The sequence below is a fragment of the Poecilia latipinna genome, unplaced genomic scaffold (genome assembly GCF_001443285.1).
Source record: "Poecilia latipinna isolate Pla-1442-1.1 unplaced genomic scaffold, P_latipinna-1.0 Scaffold532, whole genome shotgun sequence".
NCBI classification, from domain to species: Eukaryota; Metazoa; Chordata; class Actinopteri; order Cyprinodontiformes; family Poeciliidae; genus Poecilia; species Poecilia latipinna.
In genome coordinates, this window is record NW_015113148.1 from 164,091 (window position 1) to 190,673 (window position 26,583).

At 38.5% G+C, this 26,583-nt stretch overlaps 2 protein-coding genes across 5 annotated transcripts in view; one reads left to right on the forward strand and one right to left on the reverse strand.

Moving 5' to 3' along the window:
* cfap74 (cilia and flagella associated protein 74) overlaps positions 1–21,594 on the reverse strand; it is a 55,013-nt gene extending 33,419 nt beyond the window's left edge. For 2 of the 3 annotated variants that reach the window (XM_015040880.1, XM_015040882.1), the window contains exons 1-19: positions 21,492–21,594; positions 21,046–21,146; positions 20,706–20,808; positions 18,770–18,940; positions 17,823–17,921; positions 17,402–17,506; positions 16,828–17,001; positions 16,541–16,651; positions 15,333–15,435; positions 14,893–15,050; positions 14,535–14,739; positions 13,743–13,913; positions 10,572–10,721; positions 10,328–10,446; positions 5,591–5,657; positions 4,559–4,648; positions 3,662–3,847; positions 2,843–2,939; positions 696–778 (exon numbers count right to left, since the gene is read on the reverse strand). In XM_015040880.1, coding sequence (XP_014896366.1) covers positions 696–778; positions 2,843–2,939; positions 3,662–3,847; positions 4,559–4,648; positions 5,591–5,657; positions 10,328–10,446; positions 10,572–10,721; positions 13,743–13,913; positions 14,535–14,739; positions 14,893–15,050; positions 15,333–15,435; positions 16,541–16,651; positions 16,828–17,001; positions 17,402–17,506; positions 17,823–17,921; positions 18,770–18,940; positions 20,706–20,808; positions 21,046–21,142 — 2,289 coding nt within the window. In that variant the 5' untranslated portion in view covers positions 21,143–21,146; positions 21,492–21,594. Of the gene's footprint in view, positions 1–695; positions 779–2,842; positions 2,940–3,661; positions 3,848–4,558; positions 4,649–5,590; positions 5,658–10,327; positions 10,447–10,571; positions 10,722–13,742; positions 13,914–14,534; positions 14,740–14,892; positions 15,051–15,332; positions 15,436–16,540; positions 16,652–16,827; positions 17,002–17,401; positions 17,507–17,822; positions 17,922–18,769; positions 18,941–20,705; positions 20,809–21,045; positions 21,147–21,358; positions 21,471–21,491 lie in introns of those variants that run through there. The other variant, XM_015040881.1, reaches the window with a different exon arrangement.
* A 3,404-nt stretch (positions 21,595–24,998) lies between these two features.
* gabrd (gamma-aminobutyric acid type A receptor subunit delta) overlaps positions 24,999–26,583 on the forward strand; it is a 29,826-nt gene continuing 28,241 nt past the window's right edge. The window contains exon 1 of one of the 2 annotated variants that reach the window (XM_015040884.1): positions 24,999–25,420. In XM_015040884.1, coding sequence (XP_014896370.1) covers positions 25,353–25,420 — 68 coding nt within the window. In that variant the 5' untranslated portion in view covers positions 24,999–25,352. The remainder of the gene's footprint in view (positions 25,421–26,583) is intronic. The other variant, XM_015040883.1, reaches the window with a different exon arrangement.

Genomic DNA, 26,583 nt, shown 5'->3' on the forward strand with positions numbered 1-26,583 from the left:
ACGCAGCCTTGAACCATTCGATGTGCACATATCTGTCAAGATGACAACAAAGCTGAAGGCATGCAGGCGCACGCAACACACAGTCACAAAAAGCACAGAGGGAGAGGTGATGCACCATTAGATCCCCACTAGAAAGATGTAATGAACCCTGATTGGCTCCACAGCTCTGTCTGGGCCACAAGGCATACGCAGCATCATGGTTAGAACAAGAAAAGGAGCACAGAGTCTTCAGTAGCACTGTAGTCAAGAAAATCAATCTTTGCACGCAGAACAGATCATACGTCGTGAAGCAGATCAGCGGTTTAGACAAAAGAACTGAACAAACGCATCTGTAGATAAGAAAAATGCTCAGAAAATCCATACTCGAGAGTGAGGGTAAATCTGTTTCTCGTGAGCTCATCGCTTCTCCTCTCCAATCACTATTGAAGAATCCACAGTGAAAACATATTCCTTGTTTAAAAATAACCTCACACAGCAGAATGAAATAAAAGTTTGAAAGCTTCAGACTATGAGAAGTATTATTAGCCCCAAATCAGTTTTCCCTGTAAAAACATCATTTACATCAGGTTGTACAACACATGCAGATACAGGCGCACAGTTAGCAGCTTGTGTTTTAAAAGCATTCCCCCAAAACAATGTTTATTAAAGTTCGTTTTACATATTTTATTGCAGTTAAAATACTATTCTACACTTACATTTCCAAGTGTAATATCGCAGTAGTCCACGAAGGTCAGGCTTACGCATGCGCCCATATCAAAGGAAAGATGAGTGTTTATGTCTGTATAAAAATAAGAACACATTACAGAAGAATAGTGCAGGGAAATGATGCATTGTGCTTTGAGGGAACAAATAGATCTATACATACAGGCAAAATCAACCAAGTAACTGTGATCGAACAAAGACACAGGAACAAGGCTGATCAGTACCTTCGGTTACTTGTACAATAAAAATGTTGTATTTGCATTGTATGACAAATACACTGCAAAAACACAAAACACAAAATTTAACAGACTGAAAACATAACGTTTGGTGCATTTGGATTTGAATCAATGTTTTAATTTGACCAGCATGTTTCCACTGACTGGCAGCAATATGTACAGTTTGATTAACAGGGAAATGATGATAAAGACTAGGAGCTCATGAGAAAAGATGAATGGTTACCAATATTAGTGGAAACATGCAAAAGCATGAGAGCAATTTTCTGACGCTTTTGGTTGTAATGCCAGCAAAATATTTTACACTGAATATTGAGAAGGGTTCAAGTAATTTTTAAACATTCAATGATTTATTAAAGTGTAACAGTGTAGATTTTTTTTTTAGAGATAACAGTCCTAGAACATTTGACTTATTAAGTTATTATGCATTTTTGGGACATGCACTGACATTCCCAACTAAAACATTGTTTTTTCAAAGTAACTTTAAATCTAAATATAGTGGAAGTATGGGGTTTAACTTTAAATATAATGATGCAAAAGTGTGCATCTTGTTAAGATTCCTGTTTTTTGTTTTTGTTTTTCAGAGAAACCACTGCAAATGATTTCAAATTTTTCCCTTTAATGTGACAAATGACAATATGTGACTTTTTCCTTTAATATATTCAGAGTGATGTAGCTCCGTTGTTTTAGAACTTTGTGAGGCGGAAGCTCAGCTGGGAACTGATGCATTGCATGAGCAAGTGTTAATGCTCTGCGTTGCCATAGGGGAGTCAAGGATTTCTCAAATAATAATCAAAGCAACATAACATGGAATAACATTATAACATGATATAAAGCTCAAACTTTAAGTATCAAAAACTCCGAATTTTAAGAAGTGTGGATGTATACTACACATTTAAAAGCTAGTATATGCTGCAATACCACATATAAATGAAAAAAAAAGTCACTAAAATGGCACCGCTTCCATCTTCTACACTCAAAAAAACATGACAAATTGTGAACTACCAACTTCCTGAAAATGTAATTAACTTCATGTGATTGACCAACGGAGAAGAAAGAGAGAAGAAAGAAATGGAGATGCAGCAACCCAACTGCCAAAGCCTGTAGAGCAGAAGAAAAAAAAGCCCCGAATTGCTTATCAAAAGATTCAGCTGTGGAGAGTGCTGAGCACAGCGATGAAGACTTTAGATGTGAGAGGACATAAAAGAGGAGATGCATCCTTGTCGCCAGCAGTGAGAGCAAGGTGAACCCGGCGCTTTCACCGAGTCCTCCTTTAGGATTTTGTTCCCACACAGACCAGATGTCCCAGCACCGATGAAGAGATAAAGCCTCTGCTCTCGTCCTTCATTCCAGAGTCAGTTTTATGTAAACTCTTGCAGTGCAGCTTCACAAAACATTTTTCAAATACAGCTAATCTGCATAGCGATTCCGGATTTAGACACAGCAGTACGCTGAGCATACATGCTAATATGCTGCTAATGTTTGCCATCTGCTAAACCAAAACGGTGCCCATTTCAGACATCTTTCACTCCTGCCAAACGCTTGGTGGTGTAAAATGAAAAGTCACATTTTAAAACTGCAGTGTCAGCTTTTGTGAATGTATGCTGCAGCAAATATTCACATGCCTGCTGTACTTTTGAGATTTCTAGTTGTAAGAACTTTGTGCAGGTTTAATCTGATAATTTTCTAATATTTTTGGCTAATTTTCTGAGTATCAGAAAACAAATTTAGAAGCATCTACTTGAAATGCACCAAATTTGAGGCTGTAAAGTGATCAGGTATGGAGACATTAAAGTTTAAATACTTTTGCCAGGCACTCTGCAATTTATCACCGAAAGGACTCTTTTACATATTTAATAACATCCTCCATAAGTCTTGCTCTGGTTAAGCTCTGCAGTATTTTTTACCAGATTCCGTTGAAAAACTCTGCCGCTTTGCATGGACCTCCTCTAAACTCAGTGAATAAGAACTCCGGTGACTGGAATAAGTTATGTTTTCATTTTCCTACAAGCACAAAAGAAAAAAAAAGACAAACACTTGCTCATTACTCATTCATTTTGTACGTGAAGGATTACAATGTAACTTCCCACTTTAAGTTAGAATAATGCTGAAATATTTGAGTTCTTTTACACAAGAATCCATTCTATTCTGACTTACTTTTATTACTTATTGTTTACATGTAGTACATAAATGGGGAGGAAGTTTTAGCAACTTGTGACCCAAAAATCTGTGACCTGCTGTAATAAACCTTTCTTTGAGTCAGAAACCATGACAAATATACTGCAAAAACACAAAATCTTACCTGGTAATTCTGGTGTAGTTTCTAGTGCAAATACACTTAGGGCACTTGAAATATGACAAAACTAAGTCAGAAGCAACTTTTCAGCACCACATAGAGGCTTGTTTTAAGTCAACAATTCTTTAATATTGATGAAAAGTAATATTCCAGAGGCAGATTATTTCACTTGTTAAATGGGAAAAATGTCTTTCTATAAGTGAAATCATTTCCCAATGGGACGAGTACTTTTTAAAAAAAATCAGTATTAAGAAATTATTCACTTAAAAGAAGCTCCTATATATCTTACCGAAAAGTGACTTGTAAGTTAGTTTTGTCTGATTTCAGGTGCGTAATGATGTCTGCACTAGGCACCAGACCAAAAATACTTCATAAGATTTTGTGTTTTTGCAGTGCAGAGCAATTTCTGAGTTTTATACTGATGGCTGACCGGATCTGCGTTGGCAAACTCCTGGGATGGCATCTGGACATGCCTCCTTGCCGGAGAGAGATGCATGGAGGTGCCCACACTGAAGAAGCTGGCCAGCGCTCCGTTGTTGGTCAGGGTTATAGTCCGTGAAACACTCTCGCCGACAACGTGCGAGCCAAAGTCAATAGACTGGCAGTCAACCTCCGGCTAGAGAGAAAACATGCACAGATAAACACCGTATAGTCAGACAAGTTCACTGCCAATTACTGACAAGCTGCCACCTCATGTTCACAAAGGTTTTGATACATTAACAAATAAACCAATTAAAGAAAGTGAGCTTAATTAAACTGGTGTACCAACTTAGTCATGAAGTGCTGTTCCTATGAAACTAGATGAAATGAAAGCAGTGACTAATAGTTCAGTGTCCTCCGTTTTCATGTTCCTCTTCTGGACAGGGCTATGAAGTTCCACCTGTGAGTAAACATCTCTACTGAGTGTATCTCTGCAACATGTGCTTGTTTTTTCCTGTGCCAGTTTTTACTCGGCTCCACTGTTCTCTCGAGCATATAGCCTTTTTTTTTTTTTTTTTTTGATGCTTCTTGGTTTTTATGCCCTCGAGATTTAGGCTTGTTTGGACTGAGCTGCCGTGTACCAAACCTGTGAAGTTATCACTCACGTTTTTTTATGCCGTCTGTCTCCAAGCGTACAACTGAGACTTGCGTGTGTTGTTATTATTTTATGTAACAGACACATATCTAAGCACTAGATGCACACTGCACATGTGTGGTAGAGTCAACAAAAATGGACAAAAAAATTATTGCATAAAAAAAAAAACAGGAGAAATTCACTGAATCAGATTAGAAGGCTAATTCAACAACAGGTAAAAGCATTCTTTTGGTTTTTAATGAGTCTACTCACGCTGCATTTCTTTATGGTGCATCTGACCGGCACAGAGAAGGGGCCAAAGGTTGATTCAAAATAAATTTCTCCCTCCAGGTCTTCGTTAATCTGCAGATATCAGATAACAAGTGAAATTGGGTTCTGACATAGGAGGAAACAAGCAGTGACAAGAAAACAAACAAAAAAACAACAAGAAGCAAAGCACTGAACAGAGTCAAACGTTCAACAAAATTACCCCACGCCCCCTAATGTTTTGCTCAGGCTTTTGGGACAATGTAGAATGACGATAAGATTGCTTAACTCCATCAGCTGACTGAAGGAAGAAGTGAAAGGGTCAGTTTATTGTCCAGGTGATTGACAGGAAGCGTCTGTCATTGCTTTAAAGTTTATGTAAGTCCAGGACCACAAAAAAACAAAAAAAACAAAACAGAAAAATGTATTCAATACTAGACTCGAGCACAACCACTCATTGAACCTGGTGTTCAAAGATTGTAAACTAATTTTTCTTTCTTGTTGCTTACAATAAAACTAAGATGTCCAAAAAGTAAATGGAAAACATTTGACTAAAAATAATGTTATCAACAGTACAACTTTCGTCTAATAGGACAAACGTAAGACCCATTTTGTGTTTCATGTCACAGTTTTCTTTTCAGTAAAAACCAGGCTAGTTTGTTCATTTCATTAAACTTTTGTCTGTTTATTTTTTGGGGGTAAAAATGTGTGCATTAGCCTAAATTTGCAATTCACATGTACGTTCAACCCAACAATATGGACCCACATGGCAAATGGTTTGGAACCACGTCTAAGACAGTGTTAAAGATAACACTGTTCTAACAAACATAAGATAGTATTTTAGTACCAGACTACCAGTTTAAAAAAAAAAAAAGGAAAGGCAATAAACTAAAAGACCTTACAAAGCAACAACAGTCATTACTTTGCACTACTTTGAATGATTACAAGTGGGTCATAGAAAGCAGTGTGTCCCAATATGCAGGTCATATTATGTTTTTCAGCCTCTTGGTGTCTGAATAAAGTGCTGACAGGACTTACCAGAGGGTGGAATATAACCAGTATTTCACAAGACATCCCAGTAGATAAGGAACCAGGAGGCTGAAAGCTGAAACACAAATAAAAGACAGCATTTTAGACAACTTACCGAACAAGTAGTGTTCTCATTCTAAATATGAATTACAATCAAGGTAAAAACATTTTAAGTTCGAGGGTTTAAATGTTTAAAGGATCTCACTTTCACCTGCTTCAAAAACGGTTTCTTCAAGAGTGCAAAAACCCGACACAACCTCCCCTATGTCGTGATTTACTAAACAAGGATAGAGTCAAAATGACCCAGAAACCTACATAGTGCAGTCTGGCAAATATGTAAAATAACAAAATTAAAAAGGGTTTACTTACTATTCCCAAATCTGTAAAAGTGTAATTTATTATAGATGTTCGTTTTTATTTTCATTCGCAGCATAGAAAACGTTAATGGAACCTGAGTCAAAGTATAATAAAGGGCAACATTCTGCGTATTTATATGTAACAACGGTCCAGTCAATTTCCAGGCTTTAATGAAATTAAGAATCTGTGGTAAGACAGTAATGAAAATGACACTCTGTCTCGCCTAACCTTCTACTACTCCTCCTCTGCAGGAAAATGGGGAAACATTTTTAAAACCATAAGTTATATACATTGCTTCACATTAAAATTTATGCATCAAAGTTTTTGATTGTAATGTGAGAAAACGTGAAAACATCTAGTGGGCGTTAAGACTTTGAAAAGCGTTTGTTCAAGTTAAATGTCCGTAAAATAAACGGCCATGCCCAATTTGACAGTCTGTAAAATCAACATGCAGTCTGGATATCTTTCTGTAGAAAAGTAAAGAGAGCAAACGGACCAGTAAAGTAGGTTTATTTTGGCCTCCCATTTGAAGTTGTTGGTTCAGTCCTCGGTTGGAGAACTTGGCGCGGATACAGAGTTTGCTGCTGTGAAATGGAAACGTATGAAAGATTCCCACCTGGTCACTAGGTGGTAAGTGGAAAACGTCCTATTGTACCTCAAAAGCGTTTCCCTTTTCATCTGCGGGTAAAAAAAAAAATCACCAGTGCTTTTGCTATTTTCTAACTTCAAGACAGGTGGCATGAAAAGACATGCGAAGAAAAATAGAGCAGTTCACTTGGGATTAAATGCTGAGTGAGGCAGTGTTTGAAAAAGCCTGCTACAGCCCTACATAAACTGCTGCGAATGAGGCCAGCGTGTCCGCTGCAGAGGACTGAAACCATGAGGCCGAAAAATGTGCTTTTTACAGTATCAGTGGCAATTCTGTGTGCTGAATTATACAGTTGTAGCAGTACCCACTGGCTTCACCCACAGTAAATCAATAAGCAATCTAGTCATAAGTCACAGCTAGAGACCCTCATACTCATTCACAGCCACTTCTAAAACTAATCTACAAAAGCTTCAAAACTGTGTCTGATGTGTCTAAACATCTGAAATAAGATGTATTTCCAAAATACTCTCTTATTCTACGTTAACTGAGATTTTCTAGAGGGGGGAAAAAAACAGCTGAAGAACTAAAAGAGTAACTTTTAGATTTATTTCTTCCAACTCTAGAGATCCTTCATGTTGATATTTAGGCCAAATATTGCAATATTCATTTAATCAGAAATGACAATGAAACTGCTCGGCAGATTTTGCTGTTGAAATAAACATGACCCCAGAAGGAAAGGTTTAAACTCAAAATCCATCGTAAACAAGTGTACTGAAACAGCAAACAGATCCAAGCGTCAAATGGTTTTCTGCTGTAAGTAAAATTAATCGTGACTCATTTTCAAGCATTTGGGCATACAAAAAAATAAAATAAAAATCTTGTCCGTTTGCACATTTCAGAATGACACAAATAAGCCCTTGCATACAAATCTTGTACATTAATCAGGAGCGCACCATCTACAGTCAATGAGAAAATTTCAACACCTCATTAATTATTCAGTCCTTTACTAGGAAATGCTTACATATATAAACGTCAAATCTTTGGGGAAAAAGTGGTTTAAGTACATGAAAACAACCAAATTAACCCAATTTTACTCAATAAAAAAGAAGACATTTCGTAACTAAGGGAAAAGTTTGAACAACCTGCACGCAGCAGGTAAAATAACTTTGAAATAACTTTCTACTTTGGCTGAAATAACTTCAGTGAAATGCTTTTAGAAACATAGACCAGTCCCTGAGGAAATTTAGTTTAGATCTTTTAATGTTCCTTAGAGTCAATTAAAACAATCTGGGTTAATGTTTTAAACTTGTGAAAGTATTTATTGCCAAGATATACAACAAAGTGCTAACTAAGGTTTGTATAATTTTCAAGTATTCTTAACCTGGACTAAATAAATAATTTAAAAAAAGTGTTATGTACTCAGATTTTTGCTTCGGCACTTCCTCTACAGACTTATTTGTTATCTCACATCTGAGTTCAGCAACACACATAACCCAGAAGGATGTTTTCCGCTCAGCCCCCCATTTCTGACACGTGCTAGTAAGAGTCACTAAACGCAGCATCTACACTGTGGCTTTTTACCAAATCTGGCAGAAACCAGGCTTTCCCTGTTTGAGTCTCAGTAGAGAAACGATGAAGTGGAACCCACTGTGAAATGGGTGTTGGAGGGGAGGAAGCCATTTTTAGAAATTCAGGGGGCGTAGAGGAAACCATGGGCTGATGTGAAAAAGCCTGGCGTACTCCTCGTTCTTTGTGGTCATCACGACTGATCTCAGTATTGTAGGTCTGAATGTGTGACTAATCGGGGTTTTACACACTAGTACACATGAATAATCAAAGGCAGGTAGGTGTACAACAACATAATTACCTTGCCTGCAATTTTAACCAGTTCTGTTTTTTACATATTTTACAATTAACAATTGTATTTCTGTGCTATTTATCATGTTCCTTGGCTTTGATGTTGTACTGGGTTTGGTTGTATGCTGCTTCCTGAAGTGATGTGTAAACATTATATTTCACCAGAGAATATTATTGCAGGAGAATCCATCTTGCCAGGTGCCAAGTTATGCCTTTGTGGCCACGGCAACGCTGTTTAAGCCACTTAGCAGTGAGAAAAAAGGCCCCTAAAGAGGAAAGTGTACAATCTCAATAGTAAATAATTATACTAGAAATCTGCTGTTTTTTTTTTTTTTCAATTGATAGAAATAATGGTAAAGTGTCCTCAGAAAGTATTCACACCCCCACGTTCCCACATTTGCACCCACAAGCTTCAATGTATATTGTCGAAATAATATGTTATTGACAAAGTAGAACAACGTCCGGAGGAAAAAGAGGAATGCTATGAATGTAAAAAGTGTGGCAGCTCATCTAATTTAAACAGCTGCTCTACTGAGGATTTGTCAGAATTGGTGTGTGGGTCGCCTTTTTTTTTTTTTACTAAAACACAACAAATTCTGCAGCACGTTAATGTTGTCAAAGTCAAGCTAGCATAATTACCTACTTCCCTCTCCCTCTGAATATTTTTATTTAAACTTTTTCCTGACCTTATTATTTAGTTGTGTTGATAATTAGTAGCAAAGCACTGTGTCCCATTTTTTTTTTTTTTTTACAAAAAATATGTAACATGCAAAGATTTCAGATTTAGGGCGTTATATTGACAACAGGACAGCTACAACCAACGCAAGTCATTGTTGACAAACAGTTTTTTGCCCTCCAGCAGGAAGCTGGGATCTTTTGCGTGTGTTAGTTTCCAAATGTGGCCAGAAGTTCATGTCTGTCACATGTGAGTAAGGAATGGAGAACTAGAAGGTGATATATTCAGACAAGCGATCTCACACCCGCGCTCCATAACAGTGTCAGTAGTTTCCAGCTGACCCTCCCATAGCCTACAAGACTCTTCATCCAGTCAGGCAGAACGAGGAGAGAAGTCTCCACATCAAGCCACGAAAGACCTAATGGGAAAGCCATCCTCAGAGAGTGACCTGGAGAACAATGCATCTCTGCTTGGCCTGTGGGCTGCTGGCAGGCATCACAGAGAGGAGATAAAAGAAACATTGACTGACTCATTTATCGGAGACTCATGAGAGGAGCTGTGCGCGTGGTGATCCAAGCCGGCCGTCCATATGTGGGAGGACAGGCTTTGCGTTCACGCATATTCCATCATTTAAAAAAAATAAATAAATGAAAAATGACAAATGGTGGCAGGGTTTCTATCTGCTGATGGAAGAGAGAGTGCTAATAATAAGTGTTCTGGAGGCTTTTAACAGATGATGCCCATTTTTTCACATATTAATTTAGGAGGCCACTGTATCACAATTATGCTGCATTTTTAGAGCAAATTCAACACTCTAAAGATTAGCAACTCTATAGAGTTTTAATAGCTAATAATAATAATAATAATAATAATAATAATAATAATAATAATAATAATAATAACGCAACACATGGAGCAGCACGGTTGATTAAATATGATAAAAGTTACAGGAGGTGAGCAGTGCTGTTGATTTGTGTTTCTTTCATCCTCTGTATATCAGAGGAACAGTAAGTTTTTCATCAGATTCAGTTTGTTTTATCTGCACTGGTAAACTATGATGTTTTATTAACTTTCTTCAATTCAAAGTGACTCTTTTATGCCTTTTTAAAACAAACAAAAAAAAAGACCATGTTTTTTGGTTGAATGTTTGAATATTCAACCAAACTTGAGTATGAACTCAAGCTAAGGGAAGCTTCTTAGTTAAACCAACTAAGAACAGCAAACATCAAGCTACAGTTTCAGACAAACTCTTTACTCTTTTGCTTACTTGACAGAGATGAAGTCCTTAAGTGCTGCAGAGATTCTGATAAACTTGCAAAAATTAATAGTGTAGGAGATGTTTGTCAGGACAATTCTCTTCTTATACCTCTTCTCAACTTCAAAGTCCTAAAACAGACCGCTTAAATCAGTCAGTAGAAAAAGACAAGTAAAATTCCACATTGTATGATTAATTTACCACTGTTATGCATTGTGTATATTGTTTGGGGTGACACTTTTAATGAAGGTAGTACCTTAAAGAGGACGACTTCTGGCTTGCTGGAGAATGGAGGCCGTTTCAACTCTTTCTCATGCATCCTTTTGCCAGTCGCAGTTAACATCCCGCTGTCCGTGCCAGACTCACCTTCCTTAACTTCTGACTTTGCAGAAGTTAAGACAGGCTTCTGTGACCACGAAGCAGAAGAAAAGCTATTGAAAACACTCTCCACACCAGATGTCTACATAAACTGTAGAAACAGACAAATAATCTCTTTTTTTGCAGTCTGTGTAACATTAAATGAGATTACGTATTTCAGGTCTTTGATTCTTTCAGTCGTATTATTAAAAAAAAACCAATACTCACAATACAACAGCAGCTGTATATGGTGCTCATTCCCCAAATATGACAAAAAGGTCATATAATAATTCAAATTACATCTAAAACTGTGCGGCTTGGTATCCTAGTATTTGTAATTTGGTTTTTTTCTAACTGCTGCAAACACTTTGTTACAAAGAGAACATCTAATCACCATCCTCCTTCCCCTCGTTAAGCTTTGTTGTTGTGTTGTGTTTGACTGCTGTGCTGGACTGTAGCCTTTTATGAGGGCATCAGTCTGATCTGTATGTTCGCAGGAGAGATCCCTTCCACTTGACTTGTCACATGTTCAGATCTCTGAGCTGTAGCGCCATGTTCGCTCTGAAGCCTCAAAGGAACCAACGCAATGGGAAGCGAAGCCTGTCGCCCTTCATTTCAACTGCTTTAGGACGCTGAATGAGACAGTGAGCCAACTCACCTCTGTGGCAGCGAGCTAATTCAGAGACACTCCTACTCTTGTTGTTCTTTCTAAACTTTTAGTGATTGCTGGAAATACATGCAATGGTTACTTTAAGGAGTTCTGTAAGCGTAGTTCCACGAGATATTCTCTTGCAACCTATAGTTGAACTGATTTAATAGTTTGAAAGGATGGTTTAAAGGTGAGTGGGGATTTTCTACAAATAACAACCCTGAATCTTTTTCTTCTATTGTTAAATGTTACAGTACATCCAATGCTGTGCTGGGTATTTGTGTCTGGTACATAAATATTTAATATGTTCCTTTTTCCAATCCAGGAGCTCAGTAAAATGTTAATACTGTTTCTGTTGCCTGAAGAAAGGGTTCCCAAAAAGATTTATTCTAATTACTACCTCAGGTATTATCAAGTTTTCAAAAAAACAAAAACAACAACAACAAAAAAAAAAAAAAAAAAAACAAGTCGGCAGAATTTATAAAAAAAAGTGATGAAACAGAATTTGGACTGTTAAGAAATATTCATTTTATCCATCTGCAATACATGTTTGATCGAAGGATGGAGTTAACTTGTTCGTTCCGTTTGTGATGAAAATCTGAAAATGTACTAGTTTGAGGTTAGAAATTTAATTTGGAATTCCTGAAAAGTTGACATTTCAAGTGCAAAAGTTACATTTTTCTTTCCAACACCAACCCAAACAAATCCAACATGGTCGCTGCTTGTTTAAAACGCACTTACAGTTGCAATATTTGGACTTTTCATTGAACATTTTCTCAGACTTAGTGCTGGATAACATCTGGTTGTGTGTTTCTACGGAGTTGAAATACATAGAAAACACATATTATTATTCCAGATGGAGAGGTCCTCTTTAGTTTTCAATGAATAAAGAATAAATTCCTTCATATCTCCAAGTTAAATCTTATATTTAACGGCAACTTGCCAAACAAGATTTTTTTTTTTTTTTACTGCTAAATGAATCAGTCAGAGAAGGGCCAAACAAACTTTGCATATTGATGGCGGGTGTGGAGAACCTTGTGGAAATCCTTCCTACATCTTCTGGAATTGTCCATTTGAGGTTGAAATTGGAGAAACAATTATCTCTGTTATGTGTTTTATTAACTGAAATACATCTCTCCCTCTCTCTCTCTCTCTCTCTCTCTCTCTCTTTCTCTCTTAACAATTTATCTGGATTCCCTGGATTTATTTAGATTCCCTCCAGTATTTCCTCCAGTGACTAGTTTTTGCTTAAGATCTTTTGCCAGCCGGTAAACATAGAAAGAAAGGAAGAAAACAGAGGGAAACACCATTGGGAATTTAGCTTAAATATGCAAATAAGTAAATATCAGCAATATCATTTGGGATAATTAGCTAAGCTTTATTCTAGAGTAACTGGATTTAGTAATAATTGATATTAATTGTGCACCAACAAAAACTCAAAACTGAAATTAAACCATCGTATTAGTTTAAGGTTTTGGACACATCGATAACTAGGTTTTTGCTAGCATTTTATTTTCCCCTATCTCCTGTACGTGTTGAATCTTTCTCATGAAGAGGTGATGTTATGTTTGGATACTGTTCTACAGTTTGTAGTCTGACTTGTTATTTCATTATTTCATTCCCTCCATCACTGATCTTCTAATAATAAAAATACATTTAAAAATAAGCTCTAGCATAATTCGAGTAATTAAATGACCATTGTGTTTGTTATCGTCATCATTTTAGACAGAGATTTACAAAAGTAAAGCAGAAGTAGAAGCTGTTCCTATATATAACACTGAAGCAGGCAGGTGGATATTATTGTCACTTACGAATAGTGTGTGTCAGTTGAAATGTGTGCCATCATCACAAAGCGTGCTCTTGGTGACACCTACTGCAGCAGGATGTGACACGAGGTCAGCTGTAAATGTTATATTTATCCATCTGTTTTTTGACACACTGTGTCAACAGAAAAGTGCCAAAACTCTAGCACACACAGTGCCTAAACTCTACACAGGTATGTATTTTCGATCAAACTGGAGTCCTTTAGAGGAGTTATTTTTTTTTTGTAATCTGAACACACCTGAAATTTACTGATTAAGTTTGGTCTCCTGGGAGACGTCTGTCCATGTGGACAAGCATCTCGGATACTTTAGCTGAGTTTCACACAGGCTTGAGCTACCTGACCTGACAGATCGTGTTATTCTATGTCTCTTCACCTGCCAGAAATAAGACTCACTGTAAGCATGAGGTGGTTCATATGATATTCCACCCTGATCCCAACACCTCAACAAACACCTCTCCACCAAGCACTGGGAGCCTCTGCTGCTCCCTGCAGAATATTTACGTGGCTGCTGAACAGTACATGATTTATGGCTCTTTATATTTAGCAAGTTCAGATGAATTTGCTTTAGGCGGAAAGGTTGTGTTGTTTTAGCGCACCTTGCATTCTTGTTCCCACAGCCCGGAAAATTCAGGCTCTGCGAGGAAGTCACTGGGGGTGCTGCAGTCGGTGCGTTTGTGAGCAATCTCGTCCATTTCCTCCATCTCCATTTTGAAGTTTTCGCCGTCAGAGGAGGTTGAAGAAGACCTGGGGATGGTACTGCACTGTCTCTTAAGTTGGGAAAATGTAATGAAACACATTTGTGACCTCACGTACAAACACCGTCGTGCCAAAGTTAAATAATACCCCTTGAACTTTTTCACATTTTGTCACGTAACAACTAATTTATTGTATTACGCTCCCATTTTATGTGCTAAACCAGCCATTTGCTATGGCTTCACATTTAGAATCGCTGTCCTGCTGGAAGGCGAGCCTTCACCCCAGCGTAAAGTCTTTTGTGACGTCTAAAGTTGAGCTTACACAGCATGACACTTTCAGTAGCTGCATTTAGCTCCAGCTCAAACTGTATGACTACATCGCAGGGTTCAATATCTCACAGCTCACAAATGAGAACTTCTCACACATTAGGTGCGTACTCTTGAAATCATAACCGCAAAGAAGAAGAGGAAGAAAATTTCGCAAATAAGGAAATGTTCGCCTGAGAATGAGAGGATCCTCCACAAAATCAAACGATTCCCAATCCTTACCATTCTGTGCGGTAAAAAGTGTAAATCTCCCAGGAAAACGTATTGAACTTTGGTAGTTATTAAATGCCAAACTGTGGAAAAACTTCAAGGTGTGTTAATACTTAATGGGACACAAAAGCATCATAGATGCTGAGACCTTCTCACCGATGTTGGTGATGTAGGGGCTGATGGGACTTTGGGCTCCAGGTAAGACAGCAGCACCTCTCTTCCTTGCCTCAAAGATGAGAACTTGTCATGAGCTGAGAGATTGGGAGGCGGTGCCTTGCTCCTGCTCTTTGCCAGCTGTTCCTCCTGAAGAATTTTTGCAACGATCTCCAGCCTCTTTGACTTCTGGCTCTCTTCGAATTCCCTTAGAGGTGTAAATCAACAACACTGCATTATGCTGAAATGGGGTCATGCATTCCTCAGCACACAGAGAGAAAACACCCACACGTTGCTGCACAGAGTGGGAGCGGAGGACATACATGTAGCTGAGGAAAGAAGAGGAGAGAGGAGGACATACTGTTGTTTTCGATTTGTCTCCTCTAGCTGTCTCTTCAGGTACATATGTTTGAAGCCGTTGAAGCCTTGAGCCTCCAGGGAAGCTTTTAGGTGTCTTTCGTCTTGTTCTTTCTTCAGGACTTTTTTCTTGGCTCTTTTTTGCTGAACACGCAAACTCTCCTAAAGTGACAGAGCTAAATTAGGAATGGTATATTTGACAGAAGCATAATCATCTTTAATTGGAAAGCACATACATCAGGGGAAGTATGCATTATTTGTACAGAATGCATACCATATAATAAAAACATTTTGAAAAATGTTTTTCAATTTTGTTGTTGCTTTTAACAACTCTAAAATGACAACGTATAAATAGGCCTGTGCCACATAAGGCATCTGCAGGAAAAAAAAATAAAAAATCTGAAAACAAAAAATGAAACACTTAAGTTTTGTTCTGCTGCTCACTTGATTGGCTGCTATGTTAGACTTTAGAGACTCAGCAGCCTGTATCCTCCTTTCGATAAACTCCCTGTTCTGCTGCTCCTTCTCCGCCACTTGCTGATGCAACCTAGAAATAAAATGCACACAAACAGCGGCATGGAGGTGTAGAGAAAACAAGAGTGAGTTTGCTGCCCGGCGGAGGAGCAAACTCCACACACAGCACAAAGCCTTAGACCTGGGATGTGGTTTGACAAAGCTATCCGTCCTTTATTTTTACTTCTTGTGACCGTGTTTTGGTGACGTAGGTTCTTGCACACAGAAAAGATGTGAATTTCAACACTTTAAATAAATACTGTAATTTTTATCACACTTGCCCTATAATGAGTGTACTGGAACTGTCAAAAATGTTGCTGAGCATTCCTAATTAAACAGCTGATGCAGAGAAAGCAGGGAAGAGCTAGAAGGAAAGGTAAGCAAAGACTATTCATACAGTAGTAACACAATGTCACCCTTACAAACTAATGTCAACATGCCACAATTAGGTCCATGGTTTGACCCATGCACATTTTGCATTTTCTGTCATTGAGATTAGTCTGACATCAAAAGAAAACATTGAAAAATCTCCTTTTTTTTGGATTCCATAAATACAATACGGTTTTCATAAATCTGAACTTGCGTCGTAAATAATTCTGTTCAACGCTGAATCATCCACTTTGCATTTTAGCAGTCTGAGTATTTCGGATTTTAAACTAGAGATGATTAAATGTAGTCGAGACTCTTCAAAAACAGCTAAATAACTCTTTAGTACCGAGTAGCAACATGAAAATTAGATGCCAGTTGAGTCATTGCTCAATGACTCAACTCATTTCTTACCGTACTTACACTGTGGACAACACAGAAAGGGCCTGTTTCCCATTGATTACATATGCAATAAATACGCAATAAAAATCTTGTACGGGGCACAAGTGACAGATCGGTTTTATTTTTCAAAGTGGACAGAAGCCATGATGCCCATATTATGAGCTAGAACCAGATTTTGATCCGTTTCTTTCTCTTGTACAACACTGGTGTCTGAATCAAAGCACTTACATATGTCCTGTCTATTTACCGTTTAATACACTGACTCTGCACCAGTGAACAATCAATAGGACAGGCCGTCTCTCCTAATAGTCTGCAGAGACAGTGACTGTCTTGTTGCGGTGTGACTCTGTTCACGGTTTATTGGGGATTACCTTTTGTTGCTCTGCCTCAAGTACTTGGCAGCTATCTTTCGGTTTGCACAAAACTCTTCGGTCTTCCTTTGACATTCGATCTCCTCCCCCTTCAGCTTGGCTGCCTGTTCACTATCAGAACACAAACAAGATTTCAAAACATTAAGGAAATGTATTTTCCTTACTTCTATATAATTGGAAAAAACAAAAAAAAAGGGTCTGATCAACTAAGAAACGAAGATCAGGAAATGATAACGTGTGTATTCTGCTTCAGTGTGATGAACGACGCAAGCTGTCGTTGGCCCTACTCCATGAAAAGCTTCATGCTGCGTTGACGGTTTTGGCTGACTTTCTTCTCCTGCTCCAACCTTGTTACCGCCTTCTGTGCTTTGAGGACCTGGAAGAGCTGCTCTTCTTCCTCCACCTCTTGGCGGAGCACGGAGACGTTGCCAAGTTCCACCTCCATTTCATTCAGCTCCATTCTTAGGAGAGGAGAAATTTGGAAGTAAGCAGAACAAAATGTACTGACATCTTGCTAATGCGGGATTTAATCTAGTTCTTAACATGGGGCTGCAGACGGGAGTCTGCAAAGGCTTTATCAAACATTAAAACTGAAAAATGGTTTCGCAATGTTTGGAAATAAAAAGCAGCTTCATTTTATCTACAACTCAGCAGCAATGACATAAGAAACTCTCGACGATAAAGTTTTTCTCTTGGTTGCGAAGATATTCCTCGCATTGGCTGTCTCGTTCTTTTTTGTTTACTCCTCGAAGCAGAGGCAGTGATCAAATCAGAGCTAATGAGAGGACTGCCCTTTCCGTGCAGTCGGAGTGCCTGTCAAACCATGTTGGAACAAACAAACCGTCTTCACGTTGAACCCACTCATGTTGCCTCAGTTCGGCGTGGATTTGGCCTTCCAGCTCTTTCTCATTCTGCAGGTTTTGACACAACAACTTGTGCTGGGTGCTCAGTCGAAACACCGCCACACTGTTGAATAAGGACAGGAATGAGTGGAAAGAGAGAAATAGCTTGGGTCACCAGTATGTCCTTATAAAGTACAGAATAGTGGTGGGTGCTATGGACTTATGGTACTATTGTGATAATGATAAAAAAAAAATTATAAAAATGCTACAACTTCTTCTTAGATAACTGTATGGCTGAGACTGCCTGGCACAGCATTCGTAGGCTCACAGATACAAATACTGTTCTATTAGAAATAGGTTTCTTCAGGACACTACTTACTTAATGAACTGCAGTAAATGCCCACCCCTATTGCGGATGATTTCACTTATTTTATATCCACCTGTTGTCATTTGCCTTCTCCTGCTCTATTTCCCACTCCAGTTGGTCCTTCTGCTCCAAGCAGCTTCCTATATTATGACGGCAAATTTTCAGCTTTTCTCTAAAGAGAAAAGAAAATTGAAAAATGAAAAGCTACACTGGTGAATTATTATTATACATATATATTTTTACATCTTGACATGTTAAATCCACAAACTTGAATATACGTAAACTTTATTATTTTCATTTTGAAACGTGGCAAAATGTGCAGTGGTTGAATTCTAAAAGAAACAAACTAATTTAGTCATTGTATTCTTGAAGTTGAAAGATTTATTTTGATTGGTGTAAGATGTTGAAATTATGATTCTTTTTCTTCAGGGGCAAAAAAAAAAAAATCTACATTCTCTTATTAGAGGAAACCGGTGCAGACTGTAACAGAACAGATGCAGACCGTTTGAAAGCCAGCTGTGCTAATGTTCCATTAAACTGATGCTTAGTCAGGGAGCACTAAAGCTCCACACTGACCACTGCTGCTTTGTGCTGAATGATGATGACTGACATTTTTATGGAGACTGCATCACAGTTCATCAGGTGCTTAATGGCTCGCCGTGGAGACAAATAAAAACAGGGGAAAGAAAAGTGAAGGGAGAGGTCATTACTAGAAATGTTCTCTCTCTGGCAGGAATGATTTCCCGCAAATTGCTGAATCAATTGGTACAGAAATGATTTCCCCCATGCGACAAGGGCAACAGAGCGAAGATTATGGAAAACAGGAAAAGCAAAGCAAAACAAAACAAAAAGGAAACAATCTGTACAGAGCCTTAAACCTCAACACAAACCATTTGAGACAACAAGACCGGCGTGGATGTGTACGTGGAGGTGTTTGCCAATTCCAGAGAGGCACGTGCAATTTGATCTGGGTTAAACAGGGAAGTTGGCTCTAGAGGTCGATGAGTGCCAGGTCCAGACCTGGTTTTCTGCACGTCATGCTCCTTCTGTCGATGAAACGAGTCCAGCTGGTCCAGGTTTCGTCTCAGCTTGAACATCCGTGCTGTCTCGGCAAAACTCCTCTGCCTGCTATTGTCGGCCTCAGGTGCAAGGTCGCCGGCGCCATCGCCCTGGACGTCGACGTCGCTCTCACTTGGGAACGATGAAGAAGAAGGACACATGGGGAAAATGAATGCATATTTAATGTACATCCTGGACATGCTTTATGTAAATATAAGAATTTACAGTGCTGGCCACAGCAGGTGTTTGGCACAACTGTGACCTGGTTTGCTGCAGTCACAGAATCTCACAATAAAAACTGTTAAATAATCCAAGCTTTAATTAAGCAGATTTATCAAGTGGAGTGTGGGAAACATCCAGTGTGATGAAAATATACATTTTAGCTAAATTAACCGTATGTACAACATTTACGAGGGTGGAGACCTTAGACCAGTTGACTGGCAGGAGCAACAAAGATCCACCACAAAACTTTACAGCAGACATGAGGAGCTCTTCCACATATTCGTCCTTGGTTTCATGCCAAATTCTAGCACAGAGTTCCAGTTAAAGTTCCAACTCCATGTTTACATTAGTAATTGCTTCTTTTCTTGGCATGTGGATAGCATTTAATGATTTTAAGGGAGACTTTGTGACCTGCAGATTTCATTCCTTGGTTGGCATTATTATGTATTTTCCAAGCACATGGTGCCATTTCATAGCACAATTGAGAAACGGTTAATTTGAGTTGCTGTAAGAATGCTACTTATATGTAATGTGACTTAAAAGAAATTTGATTTCACAATGCAACGCCTTGAAATTGGGCCTCTCTCTCTTTAAGAACTCCTTTTCGTCCTGAAACTCCACCTTCAGGAAGTCATCACACATCGCTCCTCTAAAAAACCTTTAACTACATTTTTCCCAAGGTTGCACTGAGAAGTAGCTCCTATAGTGAGCTATCGTGAGCTCAGCAGATGCGCAGGTGTTTGCTGATTGCTGCTGGCTAGTCTGAGGGAGCTTAGCGGGGAGCCGCGGCGGGAGAGCTGCTCTGTGAGGCGGAAACTCGGAAACTGCAACTCCAGGAGGGAGCTGAGCCTCAAAGGCAACGCTTGGTCCATTTTCCACTGCTGAATGGTTGCCATGGGAGATTAAAGGACTTTCCAAACATGCATGAAACAATCAAGGCAACTCTCCAGGTATGTTTATGGTGGCAGAATCACATAACATGATGTTAAGCTCAAGAAAGTTGATTCTACCTAACACTGCCCCTTTAATAATCAAATCTCTAGTAGTAAGCATCGGCTACTTTTTTATTCCCTTTCCATTCTGCTCACATGGTTGCACAATTAATATGAGACCTTATACAGACTAATAGCCACAGGATAAAGGAAACTGCCTTCAGTGTCTTGTTATATTTCTGTTCCAAGGACAAAATATATAATAGTCACAAACTGAGATCCTAGAAATGCTTATCAAACAGTAAAAATAAATGCATAATATTCACAACAAATATATTGGGAGTGGTACCATTATCCCATAATGTAACTAAGCCACCTGTGGTTTTGATAAAAACAAAATAAACCCAAATTAAATATTGGATTGTTCTTCACAATGAGATTAGACTACTGCAATAAAAGAGGGATTTGGCGTTTTTGGTTTGGTTTGTTTGTTTTTTATAGCTCTTTAACGGGCAGTGCCAATAATTTTGTCTGGCACTGCACTTACTGCAGTTATTCTTGGAGAGTCTGGTTGCACCCTAAGCATACGATGGAGAAAACAGAATTCGTCAGTGCTTGATAAACTAGATAATAATGTGCCTGATGTCAAACAGTTCCATGGTGGGACAACTATAACAGAGAGAAGTGGCAAGCTACAGAGCCGGATGAATATTAGTAAATCAATGAATAACAGAAATACTTACTCAGATAATTCCAGCAACCAGTCCAAGTCAGGAAGAGGACCTGGCTCTTCATGAAAATATACATCCTCTGCCTCCTCATCCTCTTCCTCTTCGTCTTCCTTCTCTGATTTTGAAGACATTAAAAAAAAATCTTTGTCATATTCTTTCTCTCATTATTGTGACATTTAGCAAGCAGAAATATTTTTTGGTAAATCTGACTGACCTAAAACAATACAAGTTTGGTCTGATTTAACTTCAGACAGGGAGGGGGTAAAAAATGAGTCTTTTTATTCTGCCTAAGTACTTCAGTATGTACTGTTTTTCATATAGCTTTAGCCTGAAGCTAGAAGCTGCTTCTTACCCTCTGTTTCATCAAAACTGCGAAGGAGCACATCGAAGAGTCCAGACTTCAGAGACCCACCTTCAGGTGAGCACTCGAACTCCTCCAGTAAGTCCATTAAGCTTCGGATATGGATAAAACAGTCAAACTTATCGAACTGATAACATTGTGGCTTTCAATAAACAGTTAAAATAAGCTAAATTAAAGACAGTGTTGACAAAAACAAAACAAAACAAAAAAAAGACACATTATTATTGTTGTTATTATTTTAAAACACCGTAGTTCCAAAGTTCACACAAACAAAGAATACCTAAACAGACGGTGAGTGGTTTACCTGATAGGTGCTGCTAACTCGGAAGGCTAGAAAGCTAAAAAAGTAGTGTAGCATATGGCTATTTTTTTTTAAAGATGCTTCACATTTAAAATAACAATCACACGAACAACTAGCAAAAATATGAACAAAATACCTGTCTTAGTGAGGCTTTTCCTCACTGTTTCACCAAGTAACCTTTTCTGAAGCAAGTTTTATCCTCGCTTACTCTCACTGTTTCCAAGGAGACGAGACGCAAGGGGGCGGGGCTTAACCCTGAAGTTGAACTGAAAAAAATAAACCTGTCATTTTCGCTCATGAAACTGAACCCCCACTGAGAGGACGTTGCTGCTGGCGTCTGATGTTTTTTTTTTTTTTTTTCTGTGTAAAGTGTACTTATCGAGAAAGAGGGTTTTGGTTAGAACATGCTTTTTTTTCATGCTTGCTGTAAACGCACAAAATTATAATCCCAGTTGACTCAGAAAGAGATAAATCCGTTTGTCCTGCAGTGTTTTTGTCACGCAGAAGAGTGGATGGGTTCCCACTAGATACCTGCAGTGGTGGTTGACAACTATTTTATTAGCAATGCAGATTTTATTATTGTTGCACAGGTAAATTTGGTTGACTGACTGCAAAAAAAATGTTGTACGTTTGTACATTTTTCTGCCATGTCTTCCGTCAACTTTTTTGTAAATACAACTCTAAAGAAGGACTCGACTGTAAAGCCATTTTATTCCTGCGTTTAGTTCAGTTCTAAAGAATGAATTAGTAATAATCAGATGGTTTACTTTGAAGCAATGCAAAGGGAGGGTAAACGACAACATTGATTGAAAATCTTTATTGGTTTCTGAACTCTTCTGCAGATAAAAATGTCTTAAAAATAAATATTTTCTTTGTGTTTCTTGTGAAATTTTTCATGTCTGCAAGAACATGATCAAAACAACATTTTTTATTTAAATAGCAGGAAAGATATACTGTACATAATTTATTAAACAAAAGAAAAAGGTTTGATTTATAATTTTCCTCTGGAATTAACAAAATATTTTTGAATTTGAAACTACAAACATTTATACTGGACTTTTATTTTTTCAGAAGCTGTAATCAAGCTACATTGTTGTATTTTTGCCTTCATAAATTCTGCGCTTGCTTTTTTGATAGTGCAGGTTGCTATCTTTATCTAAAGAAAAAAAAAATAATTTTGTCCATCCAGGAGTCCCAGTGGATGTGCAAAAGGATTTAAATCACCAGTCTTGCTTTTGTTTTTTTCTTTTTTCTCTCACAGAGAAACAGCAGAAACCGAGGCGGGTGCTTTCTGCATTCCCACAGAACCACTCTCACCACATGAAAAAGGAAACATTTCATGAATAAAATGAAAAAGGCATTTAGACAGAAACTGAGATATAAGCAGTGGACATTAAAAACACATGCACACCCATCTTAAAATGCCAGATTTTTAAAGTGTACAATATGGGAGCAAGACAGTTTTTCTCGCAGCCTCTTCTGAGTAACCAGGAAATAAGATTCAGTTGTCCTGGTGGCTATTCGTTTTAACATTGTGTCCAGTTGCTTAAGCCATATTTGCAAGTACTTTACAAAAGCATCAATATAATCCTTTTATCAATGAGGAGAAAGGGACAATTAAGTATACTTCATGGGATAATGGTGACCTCAACAGTGACGTTGCTGTGATGCCTGTACTATAAAGTCTAGACTAAGGAGAAGGAGCGAAAGTTAGAAGCCATTTTTTTTCTGAACAAAATGTCCAAGGCAGGCTAAGCTCTGCCACAGTCTTAAATGTTTTATGGTCTACTACTACTAGTACTACTTCCTAGTAGTCATCTGAAAATCGATACTAGGAAGTTGAAAATGAATAAGGATTTTATTATTATTTTTTTTTAGCATCACAATGAGTTTAAATCAACCAAACCCGTGGCCTTAACAGAAGAAAGCAAATGCCTCTTTTTCTTTTTGTGCAAGGTATTCTGAGTAAATATTATTCAGTCATGATGTGTGACGGCGAGCAAATGTGAAACCAAAGCAATACAGTGAAAGCGTGGCTTCATAAAGAACATAGTGAAAACATATGTATGACGTATAATATTAGTTTTGAGGAAGAAGGCATGTTATTGATATCTACTTCTTGGAAATTTTAACTTCTGTAGGTTTAAGCTAAATCCTGTCACCATGTCCAAGTTCCAAAAGAGCTGAAATTATCTAAGATTAGGATAAAATGTAGCGCAGTTTGGAACGAGGCAATCAACCTGCCCTCCCTGTTCTCAGCAGCAAGTGGAGGGGTCAATCTAAAGTGAGGAATATATGACCCCTTGTTAAATGCTGCCCTGGATGACTGCCACTGTGGGATCATTTAAAGAAAAAAAATACCACCAAGCTATTCTTCTCTAACTTTTAAAAACAGCTGAGCTGTGTATTTACATTGTGGCTCACTTTAGGGAGATACAACATGGTCAAAATGTTGCAAAAGACATACAGCGCATTGGATTTATCCAGTGTGCTCCACCTGGATCATTTGTTTGAGCATGTTTCCCTCTAGCATTTATTGTTGCTAGTTTGCAAGTGTTTGTTGTTGTTGTTGTTTGTTTTTACAATAAATGCACACCACATCACACTTTTAACATTAAAAATTGCTTTTCTTTTCTGTTTTTTGTTGGGTGAAGACAGAAATAGGGTGAAGAGAGAGATTTTGCCAGGTTGAGCCATGAAGAACTCCAGCTTTAGACACAGTGCGTGTTTGATCTTAACCTCCTATATCCTTTAATATGATTTCTTTTAATGCTGTCTGGGGTTTTGTTGTTTTTGTACTGTACTGACATCTAATCTTTGATCACTTCCTCAGAGATTACCATAAATCTGGTAAAACTAGGGTCTTTGATCAGTGTTTTAATACTCTCTGTCATGACTGATGTTTTCTGTGCTTTAGAACTGAATTACACAACACCCAGGAATCACACAACAGATGCAGGAACGACCACAGATAGGTACATCATGCTCCAGATCTGTCTGTGGCGTGGAGCATAGATAGGTCTGGAAAGCAGTTCACCTTATTTATCAAAAGTAACTTTAAGTTATTTTTTGGCTTAAAGGGGTCCAGCAAGAAACTGTACATTTTCTACATCAATGCTGAGAGATGAAGTATATGAGATATACTTAGAGACTATTCTCACAGAATTCATTATGTGAGAACATTTTCTAAACATGGGCAGCTTTCAAACCCCCAAAAGCTTTAATGACATAAAATATTAAAATGATCTTTTTATTTTTTTTCTTGTGGAGCTATCTGTGATCCTGAGAGCCAACTGCCTGTAGAACCTTTGCTTTGCATCACTGAGGCTTTGATTTCACTGGTTCTAATTGGGTCTTTTGGCAAAACACGAACCACAACGGAAATATTGACGTTGGATTCGCTTCCGTACAAAAATAAATGCTCAATTTAAAAGTTGATCGCTATTATTATTACTACTATTAATTTATTTTAAGGCTTTTAAAGGGTCTTTATTTAGCAGAATTCTCATCATGGAGGACCATATTGTGACCTGCCGTCCTTGCGCCCACGGATTGCCCGTGATGTTTAGCGCCCAAGCAAGAAAGAATCGACAGATTAAAGAGTTTCCCACTGCATCTCTCTCTCTCTCTCTCTCTCTCTCTCTCTCTCTCTCCGCTCTCTGGATGACAGGCGGCAGCAGCGGTGGATCGGCTCGTTAGTGCGCTCGGACCGAGAGATTTCTTTGCTATTTCTCTTGTGCGCTCTGCTTTGGTGAACTCGGGGAGATCAGGTGGGGATTCCAGGATGGGGTCCAACCCACCGCGACCACCATCACCATCGCCACCATCATCATCATCAACATCATCAACGGCTCTAGACTTTACTTTGTTCTCCGCTGCGTCGGATAACGAGGAGAGCGCACTGAAATAAAAACAACGTTTCGATTAAAACTCATCGGCTTCCGACAAGGGAAACTTTCTTTTAAATAGATTTGGGTTCATTTTGAGGGGGTTTGGAATGGAGGTCCAAACTTTCCTGCTGTCCGGTCTTGCTGTGCTCTTCTTCGGAGGGGATATTTTCTCCAGGTGAGTCTGTTTTTCCCTTTCTTGCAGGTGTTCTGTTCTTGTTTGTAACCTAGAGCTCTCAAGCATCCCCCCCCCCCACAATAACAAGTCGAGATCAGGTATGAACTAATATAAAATAAAACTAGAGACGACCACTTGTCAAACTGTGGCAGAATAGAGCACATAGACACATTACATCCAGATGGTTTTAATTAAAAGCATCCCTTGTAGTGCGTCATATATTGATATTTTAAGGAACTAAACAAAGACACCCTTTGCTTAACTTAAAATTCCCATGATAATATCTGTTTATTTTCCGCTTTGCCTTTGGCACGGCAATCTATTGTGATATTTACATAATGCATATGTTTTCCCTTTTTAAATGGAGGTAAGTAGCAGGTGAGTGGGTGGTGTCTGTGTGCAGCAGGTAATAGCAGCACCAGGCTCCCAGGCCTGTTCAGGAGATGTACATTATGTCAGATGGTACAGAGATACAAGGGGATTAAGGGAGGCCTCCCTGTCCAGGCATTCCTCAGTAGGGGAACATTTGGACGCTCATGTTTTAGGAGTTTAGGGGGAAAAAAAGGGTGAGGTTTTGAAATAAAAAGCAGGACTAGCCGACTAAATGATTGTTTTACGTGGAAACTGTAAAGCGTAAACTGCTGACAATTGAATCTGTTGCTGGTTTTCACTAAATTAAATCACTTTCAGAAATTGATGTTCTCCTAATCTGTGTATCTAAGCAAAATCAGGTGTTTTAGTCTTTTTTTTTTAAATGGACCTTTATAGGAATATTCTCCACTTTTCAACCCATATATTATCCCTAATCCAATAAAAGCAGCCATAATCGGGCTCCTCGGAGTCCCTCAGCGCTGTGCTTCTGGGTGCCTCCAGTGTAAAAAGGACAAAAGGTGACTCCATGCTTTAGCTGTGGGGGAGATCTGGGGCAAATCTCTGCTGTTTTGCCTTCTGGCTCCTCCACCAGCAGAGGGAGTAACCACTGCTGTAATTGGATTTTCCTGCCTCCAGTCACCACTGCTCTTGTTGTTATTATTTAGCTCTTGATACAATGCAGCGTTGCCTTTTTTTTTTCTTGGCACCTCATTATGTGTCAGCTTTCTCCCTCTCTTTTTCTCTCTCTCTTTAAGACACACACACACACACACACACACACACACACACAC